This window comes from Petromyzon marinus, chromosome 35 (assembly GCF_048934315.1).
Source record: "Petromyzon marinus isolate PM22_M1 ecotype Great Lakes invasive population chromosome 35, UKy_Petmar_22M1.pri1.0, whole genome shotgun sequence".
Lineage (NCBI taxonomy): Eukaryota > Metazoa > Chordata > Hyperoartia > Petromyzontiformes > Petromyzontidae > Petromyzon > Petromyzon marinus.
Genome location: NC_133701.1, coordinates 11938758 through 11964100, shown reverse-complemented (window position 1 = coordinate 11964100; position 25343 = coordinate 11938758). Strand labels below are relative to the sequence as shown.

Genomic DNA, 25343 nt, shown 5'->3' with positions numbered 1-25343 from the left:
AAATTGATTTGCATTTTAATGAGGGAAATAAGTATTTGACCCCCTCTCAATCAGAAGATTTCTGGCTCCCAGGTGTCTTTTATACAGGTGACGAGCTGAGATTAGGAGCACACTCTTAAAGGGAGTGTTCCTAATCTCAACTTGTTACCTGTATAAAAGACACCTGTCCACAGAAGCAATCAATCAATCAGATTCCAAACTCTCCACCATGGCCAAGACCAAAGAGCTCTCCAAGGATGTCAGGGACAAGATTGTAGACCTACACAAGGCTGGAATGAGCTACAAGACCATTACCAAGCAGCTTGGTGAGAAGGTGGCAACAGTTGGTGCGATCATTCGCAAATGGAAGAAACACAAAAGAACTGTCAATCTCCCTCGGCCTGGGGCTCCATGCAAGATCTCACCTCGTGGAGTTGCAATGATCATGAGAACGGTGAGGAATCTGCCCAGAACTACACGGGAGGATCTTGTCAATGATCTCAAGACAGCTGGGACCATAGTCACCAAGAAAACAATTGGTAACACACTACGCCGTGAAGGACTGAAAACCTGCAGCGCCCGCAAGGTCCCCGTGCTCAAGAAAGCACATATTACATGCCCGTCTGAAGTTTGCTAATGAACATCTGAATGATTCAGAGGACAACTGGGTGAAAATATTGTGGTCAGATGAAACCAAAATGGAGCTCTTTGGCATCAATTTCAACTCGCCGTGTTTGGAGGAGGAATGCTGCCTATGACCCCAAGAACACCATCCCCACCGTGAAACATGGAGGTGGAAACATTATGCTGTTGGGGTGTTTTTCTGCTAAGGGGACAGGACAACTTCACCGCATCAAAGGGACGATGGACGGGGCCATGTACCGTCAAATCTTGGGTGAGAACCTCCTTCCCTCAGCCAGGGCATTGAAAATGGGTCGTGGATGGGTATTCCAGCATGACAATGACCCAAAACACACGGCCAAGGCAACAAAGGAGTGGCTCAAGAAGAAGCATATTAAGGTCCTGGAGTCTCCAGACCTTAATCCCATAGAAAATCTGTGGAGGGAGCTGAAGGTTCGAGTTGCCAAACGTCAGCCTTGAAACCTTAATGACTTGGAGAAGATCTTCAAAGAGGAGTGGGTCAAAATCCCTCCTGAGATGTGTGCAAACCTGGTGGCCAACTACAAGAAACGTCTGACCCCTGTGATTGCCAACAAGGGTTTTGCCACCAAGTACTAACTCATGTTTTGCAGAGGGGTCTAATACTTATTTCCCTCATTTAAATGCAAATCAATTTATAACATTTTTGACAAGCGTTTTTCTGGATTTTTGTTGTTGTTATTCTGTCTCTCACCATTCAAATAAACCTACCATTAAAATTATAGACTGATAATTTCTTTGTCAGTGGGAATACCCATCCACGACCCATTTTCAATGCCCTGGCTGAGGGAAGGAGGTTCTCACCCAAGATTTGACGGTACATGGCCCCGTCCATCATCCCTTTGATGCGGTGAAGTTTTCCTGTCCCCTTAGCAGAAAAACACCCCCAAAGCATATTGTTTCCACCTCCATGTTTGACGGTGGAAATGGTGTTCTTGGAGTCATAGGCAGCATTCCTCCTCCTCCAAACACAGCGAGTTGAGTTGATGCCAAAGAGCTCCATTTTGGTCTCATCTGACCACAACACTTTCACCCAGTTGTCCTCTGAATCATTCAGATGTTCATTGGCAAACTTCAGACGGGCATGTATATGTGCTTTCTTGAGCAGGGGGACCTTGCGGGCGCTGCAGGATTTCAGTCCTTCACGGCGTAGTGTGTTACCAATTGTTTTCTTGGTGACTATGGTCCCAGCTGCCTTGAGATCTTTGACAAGATCCTCCCGTGTAGTTTTGGGCCGATTCCTCACCGTTCTCATGATCATTGCAACTCCACGAGGTGAGAACTTGCATGGAGCCCCAGGCCGAGGGAGATTGACAGTTCTTTTGTGTTTCTTCCATTTGCGAATAATCGCACCAACTGTTGTCACCTTCTCACCAAGCTGCTTTGCAATGGTCTTGTAGCCCATTCCAGCCTTGTGTAGGTCTACAATCTCACTGTTGAAATAAACCTACCATTAAAATTATAGACTGATCATTTCTTTGTCAGTGGTCAAACGTACAAAATCAGCAGGGGATCAAATACTGTTTTCCCTCACTGTATATATTAATGTTGATGCATATTTGTACACCTGCTACATATTTTAATCAAATATCTATTCTCAATCTATTGCTGAATGATGGAATCTCTGATGACGGTGCAAGCATTTCCATAATTGTACAGCTGAAATTAAATTCAATCCCCCATATGTGCCTCAAATGCATCCTTACCCTCAGATGCAACACACTCACAGCCTATACTGTTTGTACACATGATCACACCCACACAAAATACTGTACTATTGAGAGAGATAACCACGTTGCGTAAAAACGTTCAAAGATACGTGCTTTTTTCTTCAGATACGCACATTGCACACACAAATGTACGTGTACATGCAAATTCCACCTCGAGACAAGGCAAGGATTACCCGGTGGGTTTGACCTTCCACAAAGCTCACAGTTCATCCTAAACCAGATCCAGACAAACCATGGCAGATGCGGATACCTGAGGCACAAAATGGAAACATTATAAACTATCCGGTGTGCAACTGTGGTCATCCAGAACAGACCGTGCAACGGAAAATGACGCGATGCTCGATTCACAAATACGAAGGAGACATCACAGCGATGATACACTCCGCTGCTCCTGACGCGGTTATCTAGACTTGACAACCTGAATATGAAATTGTAGTTGTTGCTCTGCATCTACATCAGCCATACGAAAGATGAAGAATCCAACTCAGACTCATTTAGAAACAGATTCCAACCACGAAACTACCCAACCATTATACGCATACCTTTGTTCTGTGTCTCAATGTATGAATAATATATTTTAAGTAATTGGGCTATTGGCTTTCCAGGACAATATTATCCAGCAGCATTTATTATCAGCCTAATGGAAAACAAACTGGCCAATAACTAAAACACGTGCTACCAACTGAATGTGAAATTGCAGTTGTTGCTCTGCATCTACATCAGCCTTACGGAAGAACCCAGTGGCACATAAACATGAAGACTGCCGAGATCGACTTGCACCCAACGCCGATTAAACAAAGCAATTGGGAGACATCACACAAAAACAGCACAACGGCAGCGACACCAACAACACCACCACGAAACACTCCCACTACCTACCGCAAGCTTGTCATTCAATCATAACGCACAGAAAAACAAGCCCACGCTCGCCACACGATCAACTTTGCTGGCTCGCCAACGCAACGCAAGAGACGCCCCCCCCTCCCGACCCGGCAGGGTGTGCATGAAGAGCGGCAGGGCGAGTACCAGTGCGTTTACCTCCTTCGCTGTAAAGGGAAGCATTGCGGCGTGAGGGAAGGCGGCTGCCTTCACTCGGGCACTACCGCTGCTGCTGTTGCCGCCGCCGCCGCCGCCGCCGCTGCTGCGTGGTAGCGTTTCGAGCGCATGCCGCGTGGTTCACCCTTCTACCCGGCGGTGGGCAGTGGCGGGGGAGAATAGCGGCTCAGGGCGTGGTGTCGCTCCCCTCTCTATCTCACTCCGTTATCGCCGCCGCCACCACCGCTCTCTGCGTCTAATCGCCACCCCCCCGCCACCCCCTATTGTTCTGCTGATTGCCGACCCAAGAGTCCCCAATTGCCCACCCGCCTGTGCTCTCACTCGCTCGTTCATTCGCCTGCTCGCCCGATCCTCCGCTGCTCCCCCGCCCGCCCGGCTCAGTGAAGGAGAACACACGCGTCACGTGGGAGAACAGCTCGGGGCTCCGATTACCAACAGCGCGTAATAACGGTGGTGCCGCGAGACTCGCTAGCCCTACCGATTTAAGCGGCAGGGTTGCCGACTCTTATACCCCATCAGCAATTTTAGAAGGAAACTGGACCGCTTCATAAAAACAAAGCACAGCCAATTATGCAATTTGTTTTTAATATCAGTACGAGGTAATAAAGCGGTTCAACCATCAGCAGACTGTCACTCAAATCCATTGGCATATATGAGTGGAGTAGGTAATGATTTTTGAAAAAATGCAGACTGCCAACAGTTTGAGCAGGTGGCAGCATTTTTGACACTGGTTTGAGATGTCGGTTAGGTTTTCCACAAATACTAATAACATTGGGTTTTCAATCTTCAAATTTTAAACTTCAGAACGCTGTCCATGAAATTCCATAGTTACAAACGGCAAGATCTGACTTTGCATGAATCATTTTAACATTAAACCTCTCTCCCCACCAAGACATACAGTGAGGAAAAAAAGTGTTTGATCCCCTGCTGATTTTGTACGTTTGCCCACTGACAAAGAAATGATCGGTCTATAATTTTAATGGTAGGTTAATTTGAACAGTGAGAGACAGAATAACAACAAAATCCAGAAAAACGCATGTCAAAAATGTTATAAATTGATTTGCATTGTAATGAGGGAAATAAGTATTTGACCCCTCTGCAAAACATGACTTAGTACTTGGTGGCAAAACCCTTGTTGGCAATCACGGAGGTCAGACGTTTCTTGTAGTTGGCCACCAGGTTTGCACACATCTCAGAAGGGATTTTGTCCCACTCCTCTTTGTAGATCTTCTCCAAGTCATTAAGGTTTCGAGGCTGACGTTTGGCAACTCGAACCTTCAGCTGCCTCCACAGATTTTCTATGGGATTAAGGTCTGGAGACTGGCTAGGCCACTCCAGGACCCTTAATGTGCTTCTTCTTGAGCCACTCCTTTGTTTCCTTGGCAGAGTGTTTTGGGTCATTGTCATGCTGGAATACCCATCCACGACCCATTTTCAATGCCCTGGCTGAGGGAAGGAGGTTCTCACCCAAGATTTGACGGTACATGGCCCCGTCCATCATCCCTTTGATGCGGTGAAGTTGTCCTGTCCCCTTAGCAGAAAAACACCCCCAAAGCATATTGTTTCCACCTCCATGTTTGACGGTGGAAATGGTGTTCTTGGAGTCATAGGCAGCATTCCTCCTCCTCCAAACACAGTGAGTTGAGTTGATGCCAAAAGCTCCATTTTGGTCTCATCTGACCACAACACTTTCACCCAGTTGTCCTCTGAATCATTCAGATGTTCATTGGCAAACTTCAGACGGGCATATATATGTGCTTTCTTGAGCAGGGGGACCTTGCGGGCGCTGCAGGATTTCAGTCCTTCACGGCGTAGTGTGTTACCAATTGTTTTCTTGGTGACTATGGTCCCAGCTGCCTTGAGATCTTTGACAAGATCCTCCCGTGTAGTTCTGGGCCGATTCCTCACCGTTCTCATGATCATTGCAACTCCACGAGGTGAGATCTTGCATGGAGCCCCAGGCCGAGGGAGACTGACAGTTCTTTTGTGTTTCTTCCATTTGCGAATAATCGCACCAACTGTTGTCACCTTCTCACCAAGCTGCTTGGCAATGGTTTTGTAGCCCATTCCAGCCTTGTGTAGGTCTACAATCTCACTGTTCAAATAAAACTACCATTCAAATATTAGACTGATCATTTCTTTGTCAGTGGGCAAACGTACAAAATCAGCAGGGGATCAAATACTTTTTCCCCTCACTGTAATAATCCCCAGGTGCACATAAACTGCCAGATTTAAAATGTTAATTTACCTGCCATATAATAAGATGACAAAGAATTAAAAAAAATGTTTTGCAAATGTCTAATATGAAGTGTAAGCCTGCTCATCTCACTGTTTGTTATTAGCTGTAGCGTGACATAGTAAACCTCCATCTCGCATTTTACATCTATTGTACAAACGAGGTGAGAAGTGCTGGCACAGTGGTTCGTGAACTGCATTATGAATCCTGTGACCTGAATTCAATTCCCGGACAGTACTAATACCTGTAGCAGGTGATATATATGGTCCTAGACTCCCCGAACCGACCTGCACTGACCAGTGTGCTGATGAACGGTCAATATTTTTTCTACGATCCGTGAAGTTGTTGTTTTCATGTTTTGTTTTTATGTCTCTCCCATATTCTTCCTTTGAAAAAAAAAAAATCCACTGCTGGATGAGAGCCTCTCCATGGCCGTGGAGAGCGGTGTAGATAATTTGACCGCTTCACCGTCCTGACCAGTGCCGGTTGGTGGGGAGCAAAGACGGCGAGCGCATGGTACAGTACAACATTGGATTTACTGTAGCTGCATTGCGCACTGTTGCTAAAATAATGGGCCTTTACAGGCCGCAAATAAAGGAAATTAACCAATACCATATGCTCATGATTATTATTTTTGATGAGGACCGGCGACTGGAGAAGGCTGCACAATGAGCGGTGTGGGGTGCAGGGATGCCGGGAGGAGCGGCCGATTGCTTGGGCGGGTGGGCGAGATCTCGCAGGCCGACACTTGATCCTCAAGATAAATCCCAAAAGTAAACGTCTGCCTCTCAAAGTGGCGCCTCTCCACTTGTGCTGCCAAATGCACAGCGTCCACTACCGTCACTGCGGCCACCATCGCCACCACAGCAATGCGGGATTCCACGATGTGAGCCACGGCGTGGCATGGCGTGGCATCTCGTGGCAGCCACATGGCAACTGGTCAGGGCAACATTTGTTCCATTTGGTGGGCTGGCACTGACTTGTTAAAACACTGTACAAATGTATCGCCTTCATCGGCTACGGTCAACGGGCCACAGAAATGACAATCACCTCAATCGATATCCAAACATCGCACCTCCACGAGTTGGCATTCCTTCTCGAAGACACCGGTGTAATCATCAACCGCACCTAAACATCCATAGGCCAATGTTCATGAATGGAAAATTAAAGACAAGCCACAGGAGTGTGATTGTGGCAATGTAACCCAAACCATGGACCATATAGTAAAACACTGTAGTTTGTGTTCCTTCAATGGAGGAGTTGAAAAACTACACAAACGCTCTCTCTCCTGAAGCCCTCTCATGGCTAGTAAACCACGACATTGGCATTGAGCTCCTGAACATATTACCATACAGAAGAGTAGAATATTTGTTTTGTCATTTCATTTTACCAGGTAAGGCCCACTGAGCTCATGAAGCTCTTTTTCAAAAGCGACCTGGCCACAAATGACAGCTCAACGAAGTGGCTTAGCATGTGAAAATGTATAGCAGCCAAATACTCTAAACGCATGTATATAAATGTGGAGGGACAAACTAGAGGACCCGGAATAAAATCCACGCAAACTCCAAATATACAGCAGGCGTCAGGGTCAGGATCGAACCCACGACCTCCTGCATACCAGGCGAGGTAGTTAACATTTCGCCACCGTGGCGCCTGATGAAGGCCTCCTCATTCTGTCGGCATCACCTAAAGTCTTGCGATGCTACGATCTATCTCGCTTCTGCACATGAGCTCACCCCATCTCTCCATACCCACGGTGGTCATCCTGAAGGGAGTTATCTCCTTTGTGTACCATTCCATCACCAACCTTGTGTTTTGGAAATCGCCCCTTTATTAATTACCAGTGACGGTGATGTCTCTAAGTTGCGCGTGTCATATGATCCCGGTATTACTCTGTCTCTCAATGTAATTCCAATCATGCATCTTGCCATGCTTCCTTGCATACTTTTCAGCTTTTGTTCCATCTTCTTTGTTCGTGTCCGTGTTTCTGATCCATGCCATTGCGGGTAATGTTCGCTAATTCAAAACTTTTTCTGTAGCCACACAGGTATGTTATTATGAAAGTAAGTTTTACAAAAGTTTTTCCTTTGTCACCTTTTTAATCCCACAAGTGCTCTCATCTCTTTTGCATCTTAGTTTTGGTCTTATTTTATACATTGTGTGAATTCATGACACTCAATTTACGTGTGTCGAGTGACTCATTCTTCGTACACCTTAAAACAAAAACAAACATATCATGACCAAAATATGTTTAGGGCTCGCAAAGAGGGCAGCCTAACCCCCAGTTCCATAACAATGAACACCAACCCAGCCCAGCCACTGCATTAACAAACGCAACCAAATAATGGACTCCTTCAACCGTGCTGCAAGGCCACTGCTGGGGACCAAACAAGCGACCAGAAATTGTGTCGTGCCGATTGCCCACACCCTGGCCTGACGTACGTCGACTTCCGTTGGTCAGACCTACAGAGAGACGCTTGAGTGGTGGCCAGTGCGAATGGTTACATTACTTTTGTTTATTGGGTGCAATTGCAAACAATAGCCATGTCATATGTTAATACATCTAATCGTCATAATCATTGGTTCACTGCAGCTCAAAGACTCAGTCCTACATAAGGTGTGTGGTAAAGCTAGGAGATGTCTACGTGCTCGGCATTTGATCGGTGATTTGCCTGACAATGTGTTCTGGGAGGCAGATCCATATCCAGACAGCAGAGTGAAGGGAGCTTCTGTCCAGGGAGCATGTTCTGGCAAGTGGGGGGACAAGGGCGTGGCTTGGCAGGGTTGTGCATAATCGGGTGGCACGGCGTCTTTCTTATACTTCTGGCCACCTCCAACTTGCCTTTTGCCCCCGAATGCAAACGCGTGTCGTGGCCCTGCCAGTGACTACTATGTTAGCGAGACGTGTGCAACATTCATGATGCAAGCACCGCGACCGTGCCTTTAATTGCTGCCCTGAATGGGATTTGTAAAGCCATTTAAATTTGATTTGATTTGCTTGTGTAATGAAAAGAAACTGCATTCCATCACTTTCCCACTTATGGCCTTTCGCTAATCATTACAATACCGGGTATTCTGAAAGGGATAGTTTCTAATGATTTTTTTGGGCATTAGATACAAAAATTATCATAGTCCAAGGTTTCCTTTCCATGACATCACTAATGGCATTCCATTGGCACTCAGAGTTCTAAATAGCGCATCAATTCCAAACTGAAATATAAATGGGCAAGGAAGCACATTGTTTGACCTTAGCAATCAGATTAATTATTAAAGTTTACACGGTGTACGAAGCAACCTCATTATAATACTTGTGATGTTAAACATCTCGTTGCTTATTCTTAGTTTTTTCGGTAAAGTCACGTTGAAGAGAAACAACAAAATAACAAAATATATATAAAACAAGGCACCCCAATGGGCTCCCCCCTTTCTCCAGTTATAGCTAACATTTTCATGGAGAAATTTGAGACTGACGCCATCCAGACTGCCACTCTGCGCCCAACCTTATGGAAGAGGTACGTGGATGACACTTTTGTCATCTGGCCACATGGCCGGCCTGCTCTAGACAAATTCTTCGACCACATCAATTCCATACACCCAGCCATCAGATTTACCATGGAAGTCGAAATAGATGGCAAGATACCTTTTTTGGATGTCCTAATTAAAAAGAGACCTGATGGTTCAATGAGCCACTCTGTCTACAGGAAAGCTACCCATACGGATGCTTATCTGAAACCGGATTCCCACCACCATCCATCACAGAAGAATTCTCTCATCAAGACTCTGTATCATAGAGCCCAATGCATATCCGACCAGGAACACATAAGCAGTGAACTCAAGCACGTACACCAAGCTCTTAGGGCTAATGGTTACTCCGACTATACAATCCGCAAAGCTATCACTCAAACCATGAAGAAGAACCCTCTTGAGGAGCCTTTCAAAACCATCACTTTACCCTACATTGCTGGGATCACAAAAAAGATCTCCAAAATCTTGAATAAACACAAGATCCAGGTCCGTTTCAACACATTACATAAAATCCGTGATCTGGTTCCGTCTGTAAAAGATGTGATTCCGGACATACAATACCCTGGTGTCTACAAACTAAGTTGCCTCTGTGGTAGTAGTTACATTGGAGAAACCAAACGCCATATCTCGGACCGCATTCGTGAACATAAAGCAGACCTTAAACACGGTAGGACCAACACCTCGGCCGTAGCAGATCATTGTTCTAATTCAGTAGGCTCACATGCCATTGACTTTTCCAAGACGGAGGTTCTTTGTAAGCCATCTGGCTTCCATGAGAGATTCGTTCATGAGGCTATCCACATATACAAACACAGAGACAATTTCAACCGAGAAGATGGATTCTATCTTAGCAATCATTGGAAAGATTTGATAAATCATTTCAGTTCTTGATTGATTGTTCACGCTTACAGTGCCTTTCAGACAGCATACATAAAAACAAATTTCGTCTCCCCCCTCCTCTTTTCAAAAAATAGATGGACTAGTCCTGGCAAACTGCCATCGTTGCGCGTGACGCAAACGTTATTTTTATATATATAAATAAATATGCCGTTTTCAAAATAAATTTATGCAAACCGACACACCTGATGATGACCGTTTGAGTTATGGTCGAAACGTCGTGATAATTTTTTTTATTGTTTTATATATATTTTGTTATTTTGTTGTTTCTCTTCAACGTGACTTTACCGAAAAAACTAAGAATATGAATTACTGCAGTCACGAAAGCTTTAAATCAAAATCTCGTTGCTTGTGAGTGTACAAAACCTTTTACTGACAGCAAAACTATAACAAACAAGATGCTCGTACGACATATTTTTAGCCAGCACTTTCATGCGCCTCCGTTCAGCCTTGTGCTCGCAAGTCCCAGCCGAGGAATCAAATGTAACACTTCCCCCTTGCCCTGTATTCTACCGATCCCCGGAGAGATCAGGCCTATACTGAGGCAGGCAGCGGAGCAGGACCAAGGCATCACAAGTCCCGCGACTGTGGGAGCAATTTAAAACGAGGGGGCAAATGAAGCAACATGGCTATATGAAAAATAAGAATATATGTTTACCATTTCTAGCAATAAAGTAGATGTTAAGATGTTCAAACACCAAATAGAGACCTTTGGCAAGGAATCAGGTGTGCATTAATCACACAGTACTTGTGGAAAAACATGCAAACAAAACATGCTCTGATAATATATGCATTTTCTTTGAAGCTGGTTGGCCTACACCAAAGACAGCCTTCTTTAGGGCCTAGTTCACCAGTGTCAGACCAGATAACGCCAAAAGGCAAACACTACAAATACAATGCACGTATCAGAACATTTATAGCTCAGGTTGAGCAGCTAACGTGGGTATAGCAGACCCTCAATCGATGTGATTCTTCAAGGGTGCACTGTTCAATATCTTCATTATATGCAGCAATATTCACGCAAACGCACACACACTTCGCGAGATGCGCCAGGGCTAAAAGGATCATTGTTTCCACATTGAAAACTGCGCACCATGTGACCTTGCCTACAATCACTCTATGACGTAAATGCGGCAGTGTGGGTAAGGAGTCCTCGACTTGGAGCTTGGAGTGGCCAAGGTATTGATACAAGGGGACTGGACAGTGAAATTAAACTGGCAGGGTAGGGTACAATACATGTGCAGGTATGTACGGTACATAACGTTTCAGGAAACGGGCCTCTTCATAGCAGAGCTAGGAAGAAGGGCCATTGCCTGTCAAAGAGAGTTTATTTTTATTTTACCATGTAAGGTCTACTGAGTTATAAAGCTTTATTTCAGTAGCGACCTCGCCACAAACTATAGCCCAATAACACAACAATCGGCTGATAATGTGTTTAAACTAACAAAAACTAACCAAATTAATAAATTCTCTAGACTACATAATAAACAAATCCCTACTGAAAACCAAAAATTTAAAAACAAAACTGTACTGAACTTGACTAACACTGTATTAACCGGTGACATGGTCTCTATCCTTTCTAAAGGCCTTAACTTTGCCATTACCCCACGCACAATTCCAGTGGATGAGATAATTGCTGAGGTAGAATCAGCAGTTAGACTCCTTCCACATAATGAGGCAGAGATGACTAGAAATGAGGTTGCTAAAATAATTGAGAATAGCAAAGTTCCAAAAGTAAATATTAGCTCTAACGAGGCAAAAGCCTTAAGAGAGCTGCGTGTAAATAAGGATATCCAAATCCTAGCAGCTGATAAAGGCCGCACTACTGTAGTGATGTCACGAGCCGATTATGATAATAAAATTAGAAATTTACTTGAGGAAAGTACCTACATTAAAATTAAACGAGATCCAACTAATACTTTAGAACGTAAGACCACTGCAATAATTGCAAATTCATTAATCCCTAAAAATGAGCAATACCTAATTAAGCCAAGGGCCTCAAAACCACCTAGACTCTATGGGCTACCAAAGATTCATGAAATCGGCATCCCATTACGACCCATAGTCAGTACAATTGGCTCTGCCACATATCAATTAGCGAAATATATAACCAAACAAATACAGCCCTACATCGGTAAGACATCTTCATTCATAAAAAATTCAGAACATCTTGTGAATGTGATTAAAGATATTAAACTTACTCCTGATGATATTCTGGTAAGTTTTGATGTGATTTCTCTATTCACTAAGGTTCCAGTGGACGAATCGCTTAAATTACTTGATACACTAGTAAAGAATACCGGTTTACCAAAAGATATTCCGAAACTTGCTGGCCATTGTTTAAATAACACTTACTTCTTATGGAGAGGGGATTTCTTTAAACAAAAGGAAGGAGCAGCAATGGGTTCTCCTTTATCCCCTGCTATAGCAAATTTGTACATGGAAAACTTTGAAATAAGAGCACTTGCCTCGAGCACATTAAAACCATCCTTTTGGTTTAGATATGTGGATGACACTTTGGTTGTCTGGCCACATGGTAAAGATACACTTAATGATTTTCTAAATCATCTCAATGCACAAAACCCGGCCATCCAGTTCACCATGGAAATGGAGGTGAATAACACACTCCCATTCCTAGATATTTTGCTTGGACATGGCCTAAACGGTAAAATAACACACAGCGTTTACAGAAAGCAAACGCACACTGATGCCTATCTGAATGCAGAATCACATCATCATCCAGCTCAGAAATCCTCTCTTATCAAGACACTCATACATCGGGCTAAAACAGTGTCAGATGGTGAGAGTCTAGTGAGAGAGATTAAACACGTTAAAGACGCACTACGACAGAATGGCTACAATAATGCTCAAATTAACAGAGCACTGAATGCCAAATCACGATCGCAAAGCAATACTGCTGAAAGCGACCAGATTGTTAAAACAATAAAAATTCCATATATCTCAGGAGTAACTGACAAATTAGCCCGTGTTTTGCAAAAGCAAAACATTACAGTAAGATTTGGTACAGTACACAAAATTCAAAAACTAGTATCTTGCACTAAAGACACATTACCTAAACTATCAACAGAAGGTGTATATCGGATTAATTGTTCATGTGGCAGCTGCTACATTGGGCAGACGGGACGTAACATCAGTGTAAGACTAAAAGAACATTAGAGAAATATTAAATTATCTCAAACACAACTGTCGGCAGTGGCAGAACATGCTTGTCAACAAGGACACTCAATTGATTTTGACAATGTTGCAGTGGTGTGTAAAACTAATTATTACTGGCAAAGACTAATTAGAGAATCCATTGAAATTGAGAGGAACAAGAATAACTTTAATCGCTCTGACAGCTACCGGCTTAGTGCGGCCTGGAAGCGTATTATTAAATAATACACGTTACATTTTGATTTAAAGAATTACTAATCTACAACTCATTACTAATCATAACCAATGACTGATTACTAATCGATTATATAATTGCAATACCCCCCCCCTCCGCCTCTAATCACTGCACCTGATATGAGTTAAGTGATGACGTCACCCTGCTGCTCAATATAAAACCGGGAGCAAGCGAGGGCTTTACCATTCTGGCGAATTGCCCGATGATGCTGGATGTATTTACCAGCGAAACGTCGTACTCAAACTGTAAATGTGGATTCGCTCTTCAACACACCGGTGGGCTAAAGTAGTGAATTATTTGTCTTTTGTCAACGTGACACTTTTTTTTGCTGATTGGCCGTGTCGGGTGGTGGAGGGTTACGACACATTTATAAATAAACGCGATCTAACCCAAAAACCGTTATTATGTATAGCCCAATGAAGTCGCTTATCGTGTCGAAATTTATAGCAGCCAAAAACTCGAAATGCATGTTTCTAAAAGCGAAGGGAAAAAAACGGAAAACCCAGAGAAAAAGAAGCGCGACCACGGGGAGAACATGCCATCTCCAAATATACAGGCGCAGGGTCGGGATCAAGTCCACGACCTCTTGCACACCAGGCAAGGGAGTTAACATCTCACTATCGCCGCACCCTCGAGGCAGAAGGGCCATTACACAGTGCTATTGATGCATGTGTTGAGTATTAGTTATTTGTGCTTCGGTACCACTGTCACCACAGTATCACACCATTAAAGTATGTGCGTGCTGCCACTGACACGTTACTGTGTCATTTACTCTACATTTGTTTGGTGAATTTTAGAATAACGTGGCAACAATGCTTATTAAATAGGGGAAGTCTTTATTTTGGGTAACACTTTCAACAACCGAAAGTGAATTAGTCAACTGAATTGATGGTGCTGTATTAGAGTGGGCAAGGGCTCAATATCGGATGGTTAAAGGTTTTTTTTTTTCTCGGATTGACTTCAAGGTTAAGTGTGGCATAGCGTACAGTTTGCATAATAACACAAATGTATTATTACAGAGCCGTTTACATATCAAGAAAGTATCACTAAGTCTCAAGCCTCTGTTTAAAGAGGCTCTTGCCTGGGAAGTTTAATTGATTGAGTAGATCACTGTGGAGAAACAGGAGAACCTTCAAAAGACCTCTGCATGCACAGAGAGAACTCAATAACTTGTAGACAAGTCATCTACCTACTCATCGCCCTACACATTGGGGAGTCTGTTAACGAGAGATTATGCTTTGCGTGTTCCACCAACCCCTCCATGAAGCAAATGGTCCACCCTAAACCGCATCCGCAAACCATGGCAGATGCGGATACCCGATGCCCAAATGGAAAATTAAAAAATCTCCAATGTGCGATTGTGGTCATCCAGAACACAGTGCACAACATATAACGACGCCATGCCCAATCTACAAATCCGAATGAAACTTTACAGTGATACGCTCCGCTGCTCCTGACGCGGTTATCTGGCTTGACTACCTGAATGTTAAATTGTAGTTGTTGCTCTGCATCTACATCAGCCATACAAAAGATGGAAAAAAAAAGTCAGACTCATTTATAAGCGGATTCCAACCACCAAACTACCCAACCATTATACAGACTTTTGTTCTGTCTCCATGTTTTGAATACAAATCTTCAAGTAATTGGCCTGCTAGCTTTTCAGACCAATATTATCAAGCAGCATGTGTTATCAGCCTATTGGAAAACCAACTGGTCGATAACTAAAACACGTGCTATTTATATGTTGTGAAAAAGAATGGAGGTCTGTTTATAAGTTAATACCATCATGCTCTGAAACTATGAAAGGTGGTTGATCATCTTTTGAAGCTCCAACCCTCAAAACATTAACTTAATTTTTTTTGTCAGCAGCACCATTAAACGAAGGGTGCTGACGGCGTGCAAGGCTTCTCGTGAACTCCACGCAGAGTGGCGGGCGGGAAGGGTGACTTCGGAAAGAAGGGAGTATCACATTTCTGCAACAGATGTTAATGCTGCTCTGAAAGCTCTCAGCTGTTCCAGGCCCGATACATCACCAAAGCAGAGCCAGGAGCCTCTCTGTTGTTGCCACGGACGTAAGGGTGGTGGTGATGGTGGTGGTAATTATCAGAGAGGTGACTCACAATTCAGAGCGTGCAGCACATTGGCGTCCCCCAACGTAACCACCCTCCCCCAGAGCAACGGTAACCGTGACACCGCATCCTTATTGGAGGTCACCAAAAAAAGAAACCCCCCACAAGGTAGCGAGAAAAGTGTGCCAGATATACTGGGAAATACACAGAGCAAGCCTGTGTCATTGAACAACAGCGCTGAGAAGGTTTTGGCTCGGCGTGATCATCGCCTGCTGAACATTTCACCCCTGGCTGAGCACGCGGCCAGTGTCATTAAGTGTGAGTTGGGTTTTTTTTCACGTCCACGGCCGCGAATGCGGCACCGTGATAATTAGAGGTACGGTAGGCTCTCGAATAACCAAACAGAATGGGGAGAACTTGTGGAGGATAGTGAGGTTATAAAGTTAAACAACAAAAACGACAACAAAGAACACCTCTAAGCCGCGGTCCTATTGTCCGTGGCTGCTATTATTCTGCGGCAGCAGTAGGATCCCTAAAAACTCATATTTATTCATGGCCGTATTCTTCCTATTACCCTTGATACGTTATCTTGGAATGGCATCCTGTTATCCACATTTTTTTGCGGCTCAAGAGGAATGCACGCTGCAAATGCATTCTATTATCCGTGTATTGCATTAGAAAAAATAATTATAGTGTACAGGAGAACCGCGTGCAGATTAGCGCAAATGCAGTTGAACATTGCTTAAAAATGTAAGTTTGCATAGATGTAATTTCTGCGCGAAAACTGTTTTTCTTTCGATCATTGCTTATTTTAATACAAAAGCCTCACTCAGTGGAATACTGGTGACGTGAGAGTGCTGAGCCAGCATGGCATGAGATCCTGCGCTCAATCAACTCCCGTCAAGCATTAAACAACATAAATCGTGCTCCCATTGTGCGGTGAGTTTGAGGTTTCTACCCATATCAGTTCATTCCAATTCGTCATATTAATTACAGTGCAAGGTTATTTCTTTTTACAAAAAAAGTCGAGAAAAATCGATCTCAAATATTTCCGTTTTGCTTGTGTCATCATTTCCACATGGTCACTATAATTAGAAACCAAACTGCAGGCTCACAGGTTATTCATAGTAATAATTTCACAACGTTTTTTTTTTACAAAAGCAATATATAACACGGGGGAGTCATGATGCGTTTCGCTTCGGAATACAATAACATCAACTCAATTATCAGACTAACCGTGCCAGCATCACACTATGAGATGATCAAGATAGTGTGACATTCGATTGGCCATTCAGAGGAAGCCAATGTTAAGGATTTATTTTCCTTTTATATTCCTGAATTACATGTTAAAAGGGACTCTGCGTGGCCTGATGGTTGGCACGCTGGACTTCCAATCCAGAGGTCGCCAGTTCATTCTACAGGTACGGCAGTTGAAACAACGGTGCAAGTTTCTTAAATCAGCCACCCTCTATCCACCCCACAGTATAAATTGGTAGACCTCAGTAAGTTCTAACAGATTCAAGAGATACTAATGAAGACCAGGGGCCCCCATGACTTAAAACTTCAAGGCTGAAAGAAAACTGAAATTTTATAAAAACAAAATTACACCAATGGGTTTGTATACTTTTGTCAGTACTAAGCTGGGAAGAGCCACCGTATATAATAATAAATGAAAAACTTGGCCAATTTGCTTTGCATTGACCTTAGCTCCATTGGAATATGACATTGAGCACTCGCTATGCTAATCACACTTAAAACATCCACCACATGCGGTCTCTGGCAAAGGCACTTCTTAGCTAGCGGAGGAGTGCTGGGTTAAATGCACCACAAGATCTGAGCGTGATTAAGTAATCTGATGCATTGCTGTGTCTGGAAAATCAACGATAAGTGAATTTGAGGAGGATGAGATGATAAGGGTTGACTGATGGAGTGTGCAAATTTGCCACCAAACCGGTATGTAGGGGTTCATAAGTCCAATTCCCGCTTTGACCAACAGGACATTTCTGCCCAGAAAAATGTACCAGTCCACGTTTGTTGTCTGCTATAAGGTGGATGTTACAGGTCATGTGAAGGTCATGACCTGTAACAAAAAACCACAGAGGGCCATTGTTAACTTCCAAATTACATTTTGCGATAATCATTGTCAGCCAGGCGTTCATCTATCAGTCCAGGCGGTCGACATCTTTCACAATCCTGTGATGCAACAATTCATCCAGCACCTCCACATGAGCTGATTTCACGACTCCATCACTCGGGTGCCTTCCTTCCTTTAGCTGTCACTCCACAGTGAGTCCTGAACATCATCACTTCTCGCGATGTGCCCTGTCCAAGCCCCCACGTACTTTTCACTATCATTAAATAACTAATAAAAACTGTGGGAAAAATAAAAACATTTCCCAAGATACTCCGCTCACCATCGAGAGAAAAAAGGAAAACGAATCTCAATCAGGCTCAGTGAGATAAATAAAGGACGGTAGTTTGAATTGAATTCCCTCGAGCCAAACTGGGTTGAGATGGACAAACGCTGACCACGTGCAGGCAAGCCCACTTACGCACCTGCCAATCTCCACGCACCTGTCAAGCGTGGCGGCGTGTCGTCCCACGGCTACGGCGAGTGACAACGCCGCTGTGCGATTCGAAACCAGACAAGGGCACGAGCACTCTCCTGACCTCCCGCCTGTCATGCCGCGATTTTGTGAACATGGCCTGTTGCTGTTGTTGGTTGAACGGAGAGGGTAGATTTTTTTGGGCTGACAAAATCGTGCGAAAGGGGGGGGGAGGGGGAGGGAAATGCAACGTGAAAATGAAACAGCGGTTGTTTTAATTTTTGATTTAAAGCGTTCGTGACTGCAGGGATTCATATTCTTGGTTCTTTCGGTAAAGTCACCGAGCAGGGAAACAATAAAATAATAAAAATATAAAACAAAATTCTCACGACGTTTCGACTGCAACACAAGCAATCACCATCAGGTGGTTTTCTACGTGACTTTAGCAGTTGTTCTGTTAGAGACATACCTAGGCTGTGCTTCAGGGAGTATCTAGCACAAGCTAAGTGAAACTTTGTTCATGGAAAAATAAGAAACGTTAAGTAATAGCCATGCGATTTTCGGGCGCTGTAGTACAGCGCCCTCTAGTGGGATCGCAGCCTCCCTGTAGTGCTTTCAGCTCCATTCACAAGGCGAGAGCCCCGTGTCGCTACCAAAAACACTGAATTGAACTGTTTCAGTGCTGTGGATCAATACTGTTTTGATTTTGAGAAAAAAAATACTCAATTGTGTTAGAGGACGCACCTACCGCTGGGGTCAAGCGGTGGTGTAGTGATTTGTGCAATGTGCTGTGACCCCAGTAACACTTAGTTCGATTCCAGCCCACGGTTGACATCAGTAGTGACATTTCAAATGGTCCTGAGCATCCCTTTCACCTGACCAACATGATGAAGTATGGTCAAACAAACCCTGTGATCGACTTGGCATAGGGGGCAGCGGGGGCATTATAGACCAGTGAATTGACAACGGGCTGTAAACAATTATTATTATGAAATATCTTCCGTTCATCAATGCCGAGTGCTGTAGATACGAATCTTAAGTGGCGTAAGACTTGAAGCATATTTTGGGTGGTCTCTGGCGATGGCACTTATTATCGAGTGTGGGTGACCTCCACGTTCTCAACAATGCATTAGAAAAATCTATTGCAATCAAAGCAACATGTATGTATATTGAACTTCCTTCGCAACCGTAAATAGCTGACTGTGCTAATCGGAGGTGCAAAAAAACATAAACAGCTTGGTTGAGTAACTTCGGAGACAAAATACGAAGGGTGGCCTGGCAATCTTGCGTGTTTACCAACAGGTCCATTTGCAATTCAAGGCTGGGAGATGAGGTGCGTATACAAATATCATGTCGGCAAGAAGGTAGACAAAAGGAACACAATTTAATTGTTAGTCAAATTGTTAGTCAAACACACCGCAAGTAATGTTCAAACCTCAAATTTGAAACCCTGCCTCCTACCAAAGAATAATCCCAGTCCCAATATGATAAAAGTTTGATGGCATCAGCTAGTTCCACCAGCGAGAGGGAAAATCCCTCACCGCCATAATACATGCGGTTTTGCACTCGTAAGCTCTCAAGGCCTGGCTCCAGAGCTTGTTCAGCTGTAAAGCTGCATACAATGCAGGCTAACAGTTACACTGGAAATACTATTAAAGAGATTAATGTGCTATGAAGAAGGGGCACTTCCCAAAATGTTACCCATTATATCTTTTTTCTCTTTTTCAGGCCACTTGTGTTACTGGCAAATTTGTTGAGTTTTTCCTTAAAGGAGCTCTCGGGTGCGGTAATGCGGGGCCAATTTGACAACTCGACGAAATAGGCCAACACACACACACACCACCTCTGTGACGTGCTCCGTATTGTTTGTGCTGGAAACACTGGCACATTTCCAAACAACATTTTGATGAAAAGGAACATTCGCAGAAACATGTGAACCAGTCACAGAATGTTACCTTCGGGTCATTCCACAGGGTGACATATACAGTGAGGGAAAAAAAAACTACTTGATCCCCTGTTGATTTTGTACGTTTTCCCACTGACAAAGAAATGATCAGTCTATAATTTTAATGGTAGGTTTATTTGAACAGTGAGAGACAGAACACCAACAACAAAAATCCAGAAAAACGCATGTCAAAAATGTTATAAATTGATTTGCATTTTAATGAGGGAAATAAGTATTTGACCCCCTCTCAATCAGAAAGATTTCTGGCTCCCAGGTGTCTTTTATACAGGTAACGAGCTGAGATTAGGAGCACACTCTTAAAGGTAACGAGCTGAGATTAGGAGCACACTCTTAAAGGGAGTGCTCCTAATCTCAGCTTGTTACTTGTATAAAAGACACCTGGGAGCCAGAAATCTTTCTGATTGAGAGGGGGTCAAATACTTATTTCCCTCATTAAAATGCAAATCAATTTATAACATTTTTTACATGCATTTTTCTGAGATTAGGAGCACTCCCTTTAAGAGTGTGCTCCTAATCTCAGCTCGTTACCTGTATAAAAGACACCTGTCCACAGAAGCAATCAATCAGATTCCAAACTCTCCACCATGACCAAGACCAAAGAGCTTTCCAAGGATGTCAGGGACAAGATTGTAGACCTACACAAGGCTGGAATGGGCTACACGACCATTGCCAAGCTTTATGGGCTACTAAAAATTCACAAACCTGATGTCCCATTAAGACCCATAGTTAGTACAATAGGCTCTGCCACGTACAAATAAGCACAATACGTAACAAAACAAATACAGCCCTACATCGGTAGGACCTCTTCGTTCATCAAAAACTCTGAACATCTCGTAAATATAATTAAAGATATTAAGCTTAATCCTAATTATATTCTAGTAAGTTTTTATGTGACCTCTCCGTTCACGAGGGTTCCGGTAAACGAGTCAATTAAATTACTCGACACTGGTAATGTATCGTTCCGGATGGCCGCTGCAAAGTATGATCTTGAGTTTTTATTATAGTGTGCTGATCTTTAAAGGTGTATTGAAAAATGTTGATACTCCTACTGATACTCCTGCTGTTATGGAGTGACTCATGCAGCTAGCTATGGCTGCAAAGTTTGGTCGTACATGTTATGTATATCGTTTATTGTTAAATTTGAATCCCACTGGGATATTTGCACACAGCGTTGAAATACGGTGTTTTTTTCTGGAAGACTGCTGATTTTTCATGGATTTTTCTGTTGCGTGTAGTCACTTTAAGATGTTTCTTGTTCATGTTTTTGTTTGTTGCGGTTGCACCCGAGTCAAGAGCCGCATGGCTCACAGGGTTATACCTAATAAATGAAACTGAAAATTCACAACGGTTTAACCAAAGATATCTCAAGACTAGCTGAACACTGTCTAAAGAACGCCTACTTCTTTTGGCAAGGTGACTTAGGGGGCAACTGCAGAGCAATATTCGTTATATGACAGTCAAATTAACTTTATTCTCAGAGCAGGAATGTAGTCCAATGAAGTATACGACCAGGTTCAATTAAAGTTGTTGTGTGTATGTGTAGTAATTGGTTATCGAGCTGATAACATCAACTCACTGCACTTGATTTCCCAATAAACAAATCACAGGCAGCTGCTGCCTGGATTCGAAAAGCTCAGTGCTCTGACTTTTTAACCAGCTTACTACCTGGATATAATAAATACACCTTATAAAGAAACTTTAATACAATTTCAAGTCGCTTTACAGCAATGACGATGACAGTGGGGTGGGTAGCTCCGAGTTAAAACAGAAAATGCCTTTTGAAACAAATATTTTGTGGTGGGACTTAAAGATCCCAACCGAACTGGGCTTCCTGACATAGTCTGGGTACCACGCAAGCAAAGGTCCAGAGATCACCCGTGGACTTGAGCACCAACTCCCCAATGCACATAGATTGCGGGATCATTCAGGGCATCGATAATGTATTCTCACAAGAGTTGAGGATGTAATCAGCAAATCTGGATTATTCGAATGTGATACCCACATTGATTTACCAAGTGCTAAACGAGTGGTTATGAAAGGCTTTCTGAACAGATTCAAGAGATTCCTTTGACGGAAGACAGCCCATAAATTAAAACCCCAAAGGCAAAATTTTTACCTGATATTGAATCAAACATGCCATCAATACCTTCGTATACTATTCCCTGCACTAAGCTGCCAGTAAGCAATCCACAGTCGCATGTCTGTAGGACACAACTGGCACCGGCGAACGTGAGCGCTGGTTTTGAAGAGCTAAGCTAAACACGAGCCATCCAGCGCTGAGCCTGACCAAAAGTGCTTTGTTGATGGGGACAAAAAAGTGAACCACTCTTGCTGAAAAAAAAATTGTACACTGTGTGGCATAAAAAATGTAAATAACAGATAACTGGCTGCACCATAGTAAAACTTTTAAAACGTTAACAAGCGCTCGGAGGCAAAACCTAACAGCAAAGTGCCAGTTTCGGCAGAACACCTGTAATCCAGCAACTTGGGAGGTCAGGTTGGTGACATCCGCCTGCAGGACAAGGTTCCTGAGTCATAATATTAATCGTTTCCAACCCTTTGTCTATCCACTGCTGGATAAAGGCCATGCCACATCAGCCATGGAAGCTGTTTGACTATTTGTCACCATGCTGAAAAGTGTTCGTTGAAGGGGATGTTAGCACAACACTCAGGCTGCTGGGTTCATAGCGCAACGTGCTAGCTACTGCATCACCACCGCCTGCCCAATGTACCTGTAGGAGGCAGAGGGCAAGTAGGTTTCAAAAGGCTATCTGGGAAGACTGTGAGCGTTATTCATTCCAGTGTGCACGTTTCTTTATGGCTATTTTAGTTTCCTCGCACACACATTAATACTCACGGAGGAATTGGCCACACATCATAAACAGGACCACCATGCAAAAAGCCCCGAGTCTTTACGAGGCTTTCCTCGGAGTGTAAATAATGATTAATGGTGTACTACGTCATTATTTCATTACATAATTTACTGCATTATTCTACAATTCTAAAACTGCTATTTTGGCCACAAGCAAAAAATGGCTTACAGGAGAGAATGAGATCATAGAATCATCATCATACCTTAAAATATCATACGTGCACTGCAGATAGCACACCTCTGCATGAAAAGAATGACCACGCATAAGTACTGAACTGTGTTACTAAAATGTTACCACTGATTTCTTAACATAGTCCGAGCGAGATCCAGCGGCTCTAATGACCTTCTCAACTCACAAATCTTAGATGAATGTCACAAATCTTGAATACTCACCGTCAGTCAGTCAAGAAAAATAAAGGTGCAACTCTGTGATTGGTTTGCTCATTCCACGACTGTCGAGGAGCGCTCTAAAAAGACCCTCGAGAGAGCGAGTATATGGCCACGGTGAGAAAATGTTAACTACCTCTCCTGGACTACAGCAGGTCGTGGGTTCAATCCCGACCTTGTTATTTGGAGTTTGTATGTTCTCCCCGTGGCAATTCACAGTGTGCATAGCGTGCTTCGAGAATAGATATTAATGGATGAATTGATGCGTCATTTACATGCCCATAGAATAAGACGCGGGTCGTTGTTACCCAAATATCTATCACGCTAATGCATCATACCGGGTGGCACGGTGGCAAGATGTTAACGACTTCACCTGGGTTCGATCTCGATCCTGAAACCGGTATATTTAGAGTTTGCATGTTCTCCCTGTGGTCGTGTGGACTTTTCTCCAGGTCCTGTTTTTCCCTCCACATTTAGAATCAACATGCGTTTGGAGCGTCTGGCTACTAAATTTCCACGTGATAAGCCACTTTGTGGCTAAGTTGCCTCTGAAAAAGAGTTATATAGCTCAGAGTGCCTTACCTGGTAAAATAACATTTTTATAGTTTAGTTTTAGTTAGTCATTTAGTTTAAGTTTACTCTTCCACACTGGTCAGATGTTTTGCTTGGAACGGGAGCACCCACTATTTACCCTACCATGTGCAACCTGTCAATTGACCGTGGTGAACCCAGTTATATTGCTGGGTGGTGGAGAGCGCAACATTGTTTCAACTGCCACGCTAAAAATATGGAACAGAACCGGAGACCTTTGGATTGTAGGTGCAGTGTGCTAGCCATTACACCACGGCAGCTCCGTAACACGGTCACTATTTAACTAAATAAATATAGAAATAAACTTAAAAGGCATTTTTACAAAGCGCTGTCTTGTGATTTATTCTATCACTATCCACTCGAGAGGAGATTTCAGAGCTTTTAATCGGAGGTGGTTACCCATATATATGACCCATGAATACCAGCAGTGCTGGCTCAGGAATATTTCAAGGAAATTATCTCTCTCAGCCACCCAACAACCTATTCAGTGGCTCTTAAAAGGCTTACGCTACTACAAGCAGATTGATTTGTCCGATCTGCATGTGGCAGATGCTTCATGTATTCGAGGGTCTATGCGCGAATTTGACAAATATTGCCTCGTATCTGCATGCCCTGCCGAGCATTGGGCCATGTTAATTTTTATTGATAACAATTCCATGCACATATGGCTGGAAGCAGTTAGTTTCTGTTATAAATTTCAATATTCTACAGTGCAATAAGTAAAAATATCATTACGTATTTTACACATCACATACAATCACTTAAAATGGCAATAATAGCTTAATATATGGGTAACCAAACAAAATAATGTAAAATGCTTTTGACAGCCCTTTGTGAATCCACTGCTGCAAAAAGGCCTGGCCACGCTGTGTCAGTCATGCAGATTGCTCAACTATACTTCACCACGTTGGTCAGCGACCAGTTCAGATATCACTCGCCGCTGATGCCATTCCGTGGCCGAGACTCAAACTCAGGTTGCGGCGTCCAGTGCGCAAATAACGAACCACGCCATACGGACCGAGGCAAATGCGTCTCGTCAAGCAGTGCGGCCGTGAGCGAGCACCGACGGGACGTGCGGGCCGACTGCTTGCTGCTGGCCAGGGAACGCCGCCGCCTGCAATCCGCGCTCCCATTGACGGCGCCGCCTCTGCGCACCTTCCCATCGAACCGCGTGCGCAACGGACGAGGCAGACAGCCGCCCACTCGCCCCGCAAGCGGCCAAGCGTGCGCCGCTCCGTTTGCTATTATTCAAACACAGCTGCCGACGGGGAGCGCCTGCGTTGGCGACCGCCGCGCCGTGCGTTCAGACGGCTCGCTCTACCGCCCGGGCCGCTTGCGCGCACGAACGCAACGTCGCCTGCATCCAGCGCACGCTCGCTAACAAACGATTGGTCTGCGATTCACATGGAATTATTGCCAA

General features: G+C 43.8%; 1 protein-coding gene across 12 annotated transcripts in view; it reads right to left on the bottom strand.

Moving 5' to 3' along the window:
* LOC116948956 (microtubule-associated serine/threonine-protein kinase 3) overlaps positions 1 to 25343 on the bottom strand; it is a 301721-nt gene that overhangs the window by 162845 nt on the left and 113533 nt on the right. Inside the window, exon 1 of one of the 12 annotated variants that reach the window (XM_076071933.1) lies at positions 3408 to 4591. The exons of 10 other annotated variants lie outside the window; for them this stretch is intronic. In XM_076071933.1, coding sequence (XP_075928048.1) covers positions 3408 to 3431 — 24 coding nt within the window. In that variant the 5' untranslated portion in view covers positions 3432 to 4591. Of the gene's footprint in view, positions 1 to 3407; positions 4592 to 25343 lie in introns of those variants that run through there. One more of the 12 variants, XM_032966281.2, reaches the window with a different exon arrangement.